Genomic DNA, 10,507 nt, shown 5'->3' with positions numbered 1-10,507 from the left:
AGTTTTTTTTCTTGGGGAAGGATCCTACACAGCTTTAGGGGAAAGGGTCTAATAATTTACATAGAATAGCGGAAAGCATGTTGAAGTCTAGCTTTAACTCTTAGTATAGGTGATTTATTTCACTTTCTCAGCCTCTCCTGTCATCTGCAAAACAGGGTAATGGCATTTGTACTACTTACCTCCCAAGGTGTCGGTGAGGAAAGTGCTTGGTAAGCCTATAATTTGTGTATAAATGGGAGCTATTAGTTGGAACATTACTCCCTTCTGGAACTGTGTAGATGGAATATAAAGGGATACAGCCTAAGTGACTTGATAAGATCAGAAAGGAGTTGTTCAGGGTGAGGGGAGGTGAAATGGGCCCAGAGAATGAGTTCCCTAATTATCTATATGCCCTTGCCAGGACAGGGACAGGAGCAGTTTCATCTATTAGCCATGGGGGAGATGGAGCAATTGCGTCAGGAAGCTGAACAGCTCAAGACACAGATTGCGGTAATCTCTCATGCTAGAGATCCCCATACCTGTGGATTCTTCTTAACCCTGTGAATCCTTTAAGCTGGTACTCTAGATCTAAAAGTCCCTTACACTGGATCCCCTCAAACTTTGGGATTCTTCTGTACCCCAACTTAAATCAAGACCTTTAACTCCCTCCTTGTCTCCCTATTGCCCTTCCCCAACCTTGATATCAGATTGCTCTTCCCTCAGGATGCCCGGAAAGCCTATGCAGACACCACCCTGGCAGAGGTAAGAGCTTTTCCATCGCAACAAATAGGAATTAGAGTCAGGAGTTTGAAAGTAGAGAAAAAGATTGGAAGAATTCAGAATTTCATGCTCAGAGTGGCATTGCAGGAAAGGATAGTCTTGGGATGGAGCGCAATCTAAAACTCTAATTAATGTCAATTTATTTATAGCTTACTTCTGGTCTAGAGGTTGTTGGGCGGATTCAGATGCGAACACGCCGGACTCTCCGAGGACACTTGGCCAAGATCTATGCCATGCATTGGTCTACTGACTCCAAGTGAGTTGAAGAAGAGAACCTGGGATAGGGGAAAAAAAAGGGAGAAATGAAATCCTTGAGTAATCTGGATCCCTTCCTCTCTCTAGGCTGCTAGTGAGTGCTTCACAAGATGGAAAGCTGATTGTGTGGGATACCTATACAACCAACAAGGTACCTATTTGATCTGTCCCCCTCTACCCTGAAAGACTTTCCCCATTACCCAGGCAAAGCCCCTTTCCTACTGCCATACTTCCTGGACCCATCACCATTTCCTTCTCTAATTTTCCCCCATCCCTCTTCTTCTTCTAAACCTGCTACCAGTCCTTATGCCATTCTGCTTCTTCCCCACCAGGTCCATGCCATCCCACTCCGTTCCTCGTGGGTCATGACCTGTGCGTATGCTCCATCGGGAAACTTCGTGGCTTGTGGGGGACTGGACAATATGTGCTCCATCTACAGCCTCAAATCCCGAGAGGGCAATGTCAAAGTCAGCCGGGAGCTGAATGCCCACACAGGTGAGTCCCTGACGGGGAGAACCTCTCCAACTGAACATGAAGAGGAACGCTGAGTCTCTGCTGAAGGCTTAGCCACTTCCCCTGGTGACAGCCCTTCTATCCCCACCAGGTTACCTCTCCTGCTGCCGGTTCTTAGATGACAACAACATTGTGACCAGCTCTGGAGATACCACATGGTAACAAAGGAGAGACTGAAAGATCTAATGCTTTGGGGGGTAGGTGGGAAATTTAGGCATCAAAATAATGCGCTTTGGGGGGAAATGCTGCCAACTGCTTTCTTCTCCTGTTTCTCCTGTACTTGCCTACAGTGCTCTATGGGACATTGAGACTGGGCAGCAGAAGATGGTATTTGTGGGCCACACAGGAGATTGCATGAGCCTAGCTGTTTCTCCCGATTTCAAACTCTTTATTTCTGGGGCTTGTGATGCCAGTGCTAAGCTTTGGGATGTACGAGAGGGGACTTGCCGCCAAACTTTCACCGGGCATGAGTCTGACATCAATGCTATCTGCGTATGTACCTCTTTCTTTGTATCTGGGCTTCCTTACTTCATTAAGAACCCTGCACATGATTTTTTGACATGAATTTGGTTGAGGATTTTGCCTTTATATCACAATCATTTTCTTCCTGTTCCCTCAAGACCAAACCTCTCCTTATGAAGAGATAAGAAATCAATTAAGCAAAAGCATCTGATATAAGGCTGCCTGATCATGTAGAAAATATTTAGTTCTAGTAATTCTCCACATCTCAGCTCTGAGGGAGAAGTTATGTTTTATTTTTTTCTCTTGGATGAATATTCATTGGTTTTGCCATTAGTCAGGATTCAATGTCTTTTTAATGATCTTTTTATTTATACCCCACACTTATGATTTGTTTTTGCTTCCCTTTTTGTAGTTAATCTACCTTACTTTAATCTTTTCACCTCTAACTCTATCTTTAGGATTTGACTCAGCTCTTCTTACATCTTCCAAACCCATAAGAACCACAGACTTTAAAACCAAAGAGGGCAGGGAGCAGTTAGGTAGATCAGTAAATAGAGCACCAGCTTTGGAATCAAAAGGGTCTGAGTTCAAATATGGCCTCAGACATTTACTAGCTGTGTGATCTGGGCAAGTTATTTAACCCTAATTGTCTTCCACCCCATGAAATAAAACCACATCAGGGAGTAAGAAATTTACTTGATAGTATCAGGAGACAGAAAACAGGGAAAAATTAAGCTGGGGGATTACAGAGGGCTAGAATTGGAATAGAAGAGAAATTGCCTAAGGATACTTAAGAAGGTTTAAAAAAAAAAAAAAAAAGTATGGGATAAGGTTCCTGAAAAGGGTACCCTTAAGTGATCTTGTTTTTCCTTTCCCCTTAGTTCTTCCCAAATGGTGAAGCAATTTGTACTGGTTCAGATGATGCTACCTGTCGTCTCTTCGACCTTCGGGCCGACCAGGAACTAATTACATACTCACATGAAAGCATCATCTGTGGGATCACATCAGTTGCCTTCTCCCGAAGTGGCCGCCTGTTGCTGGCTGGCTATGATGACTTTAACTGCAACATTTGGGACTCCCTGAAGGGTGAACGTGTTGGTGAGATTGCCTTTTTTTATTTTTTTTTCCCCAGATTAATTCTCTGTTTCTTTCCAATACTCTCTCTTTCCCTGTTCAGGACCTTTGTAGCTGTCCTTCATGATCTGGAACTTTCTTATTACCCCCAATTCAGGAGGCTCTCCCCATACTTCAGCTCAGTTATTGTCAATCGTCTCTGACTCTTTGGGATTTTCTTGGCAGAGATACTAGATTTAAACTCAGGAAGATGAGTCTTTATGACTCCAGACTCAGTGCTCTGTTCACTATGGAATCACCTCGCTGCCCCTATCTTTCATACTGCTCCTCATACTACCATCTCTCAATTTCAAGATCATACTACCACCCCACACCACATAGTTCAGGACCATCTTGTTTCAATCAAGACTCTCTAGGGTCATCTCACACTGTCATTTCCATTTCTTTATCTATATAATGATATTTATATATCATTATTTACATGTAAATATATCTATCCTATATTTATATAATCATTCTATCCTATATTTCACATCTATCCTATGTTTATATAGATATAGATATATATATATTTTTTCCTGAGGCAATCGGGGTTAAGTGACTTGCCCCTGTCACACAGCTAGGAAGTGTTAGTGCCAGAGGCCAGATTTGAAGTGAGGTTCTCCTGACTTCAGGGCTGGTGCTGTACCCACTATACCAACTAGCTGCCCCTATATGTATATCTATTTATATTAGGTAACTCACACAGTTGTCATAAGTAACATACTTTGTAGTTTAAAATGCCATGTGAATGGGCATTATTACCACTATTCTCACTACAATTTTCAAGTTAAAAATGTGATGGAGTGAGGGGAAAAGGGATAAGCATTTAAAGAGTACTTAACATATTCCAAGCACTTAACAAATATTTCAGGTGATCCTCACTATAACCTTGCAAGGTAATTTATTATTATCCTCATTTTATAATTAGGGACACTGAGGCAGGCAAGGTTAAGTGGCTTGCCCAGGTCACATAGCTAGTATAAAAGGTTAAATATGAACACAGGTTTTCTTGATTCCAGGCCCAGGTGTATATCCATTGCATCACCTAACTGCCTTAAATGATCCCCTTAAAAGGATTTTTTAAAAAGCAATCAGGTGGAAAGATAATTAAACTTAAACCCAGGACATCAGAATTCTACTGGCAGCTTTTTGGTCTTGGGCAGTTTCAGTTCTCAGGTCTCATTTTTTGCTTCTGTAATGTAGACAGGGGATATATAATCTCAGAGTCCCCTTCCATTTCTATGGTTGTATAACTATTCAAGCACTATTATGGGCAGCTACGTGCTACAGTGCATAGAGAATCAAGCTTGGAATCAGGAACACCTGAATTTAAATTGCCTCAGATATTTACTAGCTCTATGCCTCTGGACACTTTTGTTTCAATTTCCTTATCTATAAAATGAGCTGGAGAAAGCAATGGCAAATCACTCCAGTATTCTTGCCAAGAAAATCCCAAATAGGTCTTGAAGAATTGGACGTGACTGAATAATAACATAGGACCGTATTCTTTTTCACCTCTCCGCAACTACTGCCACTGATTCTCTGTAGTACCTGTGCCTACCAATGAAAGGTCAAGTTGGGAAAAAGAGAGGGAGGATTCTCGGTATTCCCTGTTGGCCTTGGAGTCAGAGGATCTGAATTCAAAGACATTTAATATCTTGGAGTCTCAGTTTTCTCATCTATAAAATGGGGGGAAGGATGGAGTAGATGACTGAAAATCCTTTCCATCTCTAAAGTTATGGTACTATGGTCTTCTCATTTCCTAGTTCTCCCTTTCCCCTATTTACCTAACAATAAAGAACTGTCACATTTCCCTCATAGTGAAAGATGTGGATATAAATGTCTGAATGTGAACTCTTCTATACTACTAGACTAGTCAGTTTAGGACCCAGGCCAAATCAATAGAACAGGAATAGCCCCTCAGGGCATCCTGGAACTGATGTTCTCATCTAGAAGATCAGTTATTAATAACTAATCATTAATCATTATTAAAACTAATAATTAATAATAAAATATCAATATTTTAAATATTTCCTATGAATTTATTTGAGATAAATAGGGTTAAGTGTCTTGCCCACGGTTATACAGGTAGTAAGTGTCTGAGGCCATATTTGAACTTAAGTCCTCCTAACTCCAAAGCTGGTAAATGTTCCAACCTAGAACACCATTTAGCTGCCCCAGTGTCTTTAGTATTAAGTAGCTTGGGGAATATCCAGTGTATCAGGTTACTCAGAGGAGTTTCTCCCAGAATTCAGTGACTTGTTCTTGACCCAAATATGAGGGATAAGCTAGGACTAGCCTGGCCTCTGAGAATAGCCTTGCTTACTCAAAACTCCTCCAGTTTTCAGCAGAGACAGAAAGAACCTCCTCCTCCTCCTTCGTTATCACAAAGACCTGAGTTTCCTTTATTCTCTAACAGAGTGGGATGCCTTTCCTAATGGGTTCTTTGACATATAGGATATCCTATTAGTTTTTGAGAGTAAGAGAGAACGCTTTCTTTGGGGAAACAGTTTTCTCCCCATGGAAGAATGCTGCTATTGATCAGAATACTTTCTTCTCTACTCAAACCCAGAGGTCTAATAGCTTATTTGTTTTTTTTTTTTTTTTTCCCCCTTAGGGACCCTCTCCGGCCATGACAACAGGGTCAGTTGCCTGGGGGTTACAGCTGATGGGATGGCAGTGGCCACAGGCTCCTGGGACAGCTTCCTCAAGGTCTGGAACTGAAGAAGGTGGCAAGAGATGGGAGAAAAGGGCAGCTTGGATTTCTGTTACCCTGCATCTTGTTGAAGATTCAAATTCACCTGTTCCACTTCCTCAGTACTTTCCCATTAAAGGGCAGGTAGGAATTAGGAAATGTCGAGAATAACATGGCAAGTAGCAAAGCCTGGGTCAGAATGGCCATATAGGTTCCTCCCCTCCTACTACCATCAACCCTACACAGATGTGTAGCCTTTTCCCCCACTTCCTCAATGGCCATTCTGACCCCTATCTAGCCCCTTCCCCCCTTCCTTTCTAAATACCTTTCACAGTGCCCAAAGCAAGATGGCTAGCTCTGACAGGCAGCAAAGTTTTAGAAAAGCCTGGATTCTTCACCAATAGCTTCAGCAATCACCATAGAAGACCAGACCTAGAAGATATAACTAGGTATAATTGGGCTAAACTACAACCTCATTCCCCTTTCTGTGCCCCCCTTATGGACTCTCTTTAAGCCTTGTTTCCTTTTCTAGCTCAGATTCAATAAAGGGCAGCACTACTGTATAAGAATCTTTGTGAACTGACTCACATTCATTCCTCTTTTTCAAGTGGCTCAATATTCACCCCTCCAAAAATCTTCATGCACTGCTTTAGGTGACCCAAGATGAATCTAAGCTGCTCTTTCCATCAACATGGAGAGTTTAAAGGCCTGAAGACTCCTGAGGCCCAAGAAGGGGAAAGGAAAGAGCCTAGCAGAACTACAAATTTATAGTGATAGTTTCCAGGCTTTCTGTGATCTAAAGCAAAAGTTGGAATGAGGGAGACAGGGTATGGTTCCATTTTAAGCTCTCCTGGTCAAACTTAGAATCCTCTACTTGAGGAGCTAAGGGGAAAATAAATAAATAATGACTGCTTGGTAAAGTCTGAAATTGGAACAAGTCACAGAATTGAAGGCCTAAATATAATCACAATGCTACTTTGGAGAAGACAGGAGAAAAAAGTAAAATTTGTCTCAGGGACTAGGGTCCTGCTTGTTGGGATAGGGATAGAGATTATTGGGAGTTCTTTGATGAATCCATAATATTATCTATGTGACTACTCCCTCCAGTGGTGCATATAATAACCCATCCACAACTTCTGTATAATTGTTGTCTATGTTGCCTCATAAGTCTTTTCAAGGGGATTCTACTGACACAAAAGAAGCCTTCCTCTCATTCTTTTAATATCCCAACAGCATTTGACTAGACTGTGTCTGTTAGCTCTGGTTTTTCAACATCATATGCTGACTTTTTTTTTTTTTTTATACACATTTTGGTAGGATCCTCCAACCTCTGTATTCACCCAGACCAAGTTAGATCTTGTAGTTGAGTCCAAAAAAAGGTCATTATCTCTTTAGCTCATATGCCCTTATTTGGAGTTTGCTCTGAGAAATCCCCAAATACATATGTGTCTAGGTTTTCACAAACATGAATAACAGGATCCCCTGCTCCTGAACAAGCACTCAAAGTATATATAGTCTTTATTTCATCTCAATGAAAAAAAATATAAAAGACTCAGAAGAGCCTATAAACAAATATGGATAATGCATGAGCCACTCAAAATATCTTTTAAGCTCAGGGAAGCCACATTCTGACATTCTAGTGAAATAAATTTCTCCCATGTGATCCGGTACTTCCTTGTCTCACAATATCATTCTACAACTATATAGTGGAAGGTAGTGTAGGATTACACCTGGAAAACAAACACACGTTGGAACTGCTGCAGGACAGACAACTCTTTTCTCAATGGACATTGTCCAAATGATTCACATTAATAATGGGAAGCAAAATTCAGGTCTTCTGTTCCCTCGTCTTATAGTTTTAGTTCTTTACTGATTCCCAGTGGTAGGTACAATATGAGTAAACCTTTTATTCCTCCAATAGACATTCTGACCAGAAGATTCTTTCTAAAAGATCTGAACTTTTACTCTTGGAGCTATTCTTGAGGCAAACCCCAAACTTGATGCTACTGCATAAATCTCCCTTTACCTCTAGAAATTAAGATTCTGGGATCATGTAACCTAGAAATGTTCCTTCTTCTAACTAGGATGCAGAGTTTCAGGAATAATACTGTCCCTAGACTTCAACTTCAGATCATATGTTTGCCCCTGTCGTGTTTTAGCATTAACTCTTGACAATCTATGACTGCCATATTTCTTGGATTAGAATCCTTCTCTGTCTCCTTGAATCAAAGGAGAAAGAGGCAGGGGCATATATTGTTCTTGCTACCATTTACTAGTAAATGCTTTCTAAATAGATGCAACCAACCTGCAACCTTTACCTGTTTGAAACATTCAAATAAGCAAGAACCTGGATGCTCTGGGGGAAAAAATATTCCTCAGAATACTTTGGCCTATAGTAGACAGGTACACTCTATTGTACTCTGGTACTATTATACCCCTAATTGATCTTCCTGACTCTTTCCCACCCCTAATAGTTGAAGTGATTTTTTTTTTTTTTGTCTTTTCTTGGAGGGGAGGAGAGGCCTAGATTTGAATTTCATCTTTATTATTTATTTTTAGTGTGAGCTTAAGAAATACACACAAAAATTATCATTTCTACAAAGTAGAATACAAAGGGAGGATTATAAATATCCAGGATAAAATTGTAAATTGCATTTACTTTGTAAAAAAAAAATGTATAAAATTTAACATAATACCTTCACAACTGTCCTGCTTATCTCTGCTGCCTTCTGAACTTTCTTTTATTCTTCCCTATGCTCTTTTAAAAGTTTCAATGTCCCTTCTTTTTTTCTTTTTAAAAAATCATCATCATTAATAACCCCTGCCTGCCTGTCCCTCCTCCTCCAAATTAAAAAACAGGAAAAAAAATCATTATAAAGAAATGAAGATAGAAAAGCAAAATAAATCCATATTATGACCATTTCCAAAAATATGTCTTTTTCTACATCTTGGATCAGCCCTCTGTCAAGAGATGGAGTATAATTCTTTGTTAATCCTCTGGAATATTACTTGATAATTCTATTGATCAGAGTTTTTAAGTCTTTAAAAGATATTTTCCTTTAAAATGTTATTTGTCTCCTTTAAGTCCTTCTCTTGTTATGTTCACTTTACCCTACATCAATTCTTTCTTTTCAGTGTCCCTTGAAACTTTTCCTTTATTTCATTTCTAATAACCAAAGGTATATGAGTAAATGTTTAATAACTGCTCTCTGGTAGGAAAAAAATTACCTACGATATTCTTTTACGTTTTATTGGTATTATTAACATTTACTCCACTTTCTTAAACTTGGATAATTACCACAGTACAGAATCAAGCTCCAGTTTGCAGCTTTTACTATTTCTGAGGTGTAAATGCTTACGATGAAAATTGAAAAACTGCCCCTATGGGCTAGATCCAGCATATCCCTTCAGTCATAGTTCAATGATATGTGAGATTATATAGATAGATGAATCCATCTCAATACTTGAATACTTAAATACCCCATCCTCCTCTACAGAGAATAAGAGAAGCATTCTGTCTGCACCACTAGGAAGGACTATAGCTAAGGTGAGAGATGGACAGAGAAGGAGACATCCAACAAGTCTGTTCTCTAATATTCAAGAAAGGTATTGGACTAGAATTATATCTCTCTGGCACCCCACCTCCTAATATATCTGGTCTAGGAATATGAGCCCCTAATCATCTTAAGGGAGAGAGCAACCCTTAGCTTATCTTCATCAATCTGGCCTTTCTTCAACTTATATAAAAAGCCATCATCTATAGTGAATAATAAATAAGTCCATTTATCCAAGCATAATGACAAACAGAAACAAGAGTTCTACAGTTACAATATAGCATAAAATATAGGGTGTCCCAAAAGTCTTAGTGAAGTTTTAAAACTATACTGATATGAGATAATCCTGTTCATAAGAGAAAATGAACTCTTCAGCTATGAGCAAGATCTTAGCTCACATTTTAAGAGAGCAGAAAGAGGTGATTCAAGCCAGTTCCAATAGTCTTGTAATGGAGAGAGCCATCTGCACCCACAGAGAGGACTTTGGGGATCACAAAGTGTGGAATGTGGATCTCAACATAGTATTTTCATTTTTTTGTTTTTTGCTTGCATTTTGTTTTCTTTCTCATTTTCTCTCCTTTTTGATCTGATTTTTTTTTTGTGCAGAATGTTAATTGTAGAAATATGTATAAAAGAATTGCACATATTTAACATATATTGTATTATTTGCCATCTAGGGGAAGGGGTAGGGGGAAGGGAGGGAGAAAAAAAATTGAAATACAAGATTTTGCAAGGATGAATTTTGAAAACTATGTATATGTTTTGAAAATAAAAAAACTTTATAAAAAATAAATTAAATTAAATTAAAAAAAAAAAAAAAAAAGAATAGAGCAGATCTCTCCCTGACTGATCTTCTCTTGGAAGTATCAACTATTGCAAACCTTGGAAATAATGGAACATTTATGGGGCCAGTTCCTGTCTGTTCATGTCTCCAAAGATTGCCTTCCACCATTTAGTTTTTCTCTTTCCACTGCTTTCCTGGAGCTGTTCTCCATACTTTCTTGTTTGGTCTTTGAATTTTATTTCTGATTATTTAATAATAGTACCTACCTCCCAGAGTTGTTGAGACTATCAAATGAGATCATAAAGCACTTAGCACAGTACATACATATGATAAGTACTACATACGTATCTATTATTGTTTGCAATATTT

General features: G+C 39.2%; 1 protein-coding gene across 1 annotated transcript; it reads left to right on the top strand.

Annotated features, from left to right (window-relative positions):
- Positions 1-204: 204 nt before the first annotated feature.
- On the top strand, positions 205-6,360 carry GNB3 (G protein subunit beta 3). Its single transcript, XM_003771222.2, has 9 exons — positions 205-489; positions 703-741; positions 909-1,015; positions 1,102-1,165; positions 1,347-1,509; positions 1,619-1,685; positions 1,818-2,019; positions 2,871-3,087; positions 5,723-6,360. Exons 1-9 carry the CDS (start codon positions 367-369, stop codon positions 5,827-5,829), a joined length of 1,089 nt encoding a protein of 362 aa, XP_003771270.2. The 5' UTR covers positions 205-366; the 3' UTR covers positions 5,830-6,360.
- The last annotated feature ends 4,147 nt before the right edge of the window (positions 6,361-10,507 follow it).

The sequence above is a fragment of the Sarcophilus harrisii genome, chromosome 5, assembly GCF_902635505.1.
Source record: "Sarcophilus harrisii chromosome 5, mSarHar1.11, whole genome shotgun sequence".
NCBI lineage: Eukaryota > Metazoa > Chordata > Mammalia > Dasyuromorphia > Dasyuridae > Sarcophilus > Sarcophilus harrisii.
The sequence above is the reverse complement of the archived record's forward strand: the minus strand, read 5'-3'. Positions and strand labels throughout refer to the sequence as shown.

What these genes read in the sequence shown, in the direction of transcription:
- GNB3 (XM_003771222.2), top strand. Translation starts at nt 367, where the DNA reads ATGAGTTCCCTAATTATCTATATGCCCTTGCCAGGACAGGGACAGGAG. An exon ending in AGCTCAAGACACAGATTGCG is followed by an intron (nt 490 to 702) that starts GTAATCTCTCAT and finishes CTCTTCCCTCAG; the next exon opens with GATGCCCGGAAAGCCTATGC. An exon ending in GGAGCTGAATGCCCACACAG is followed by an intron (nt 1,510 to 1,618) that starts GTGAGTCCCTGA and finishes TATCCCCACCAG; the next exon opens with GTTACCTCTCCTGCTGCCGG.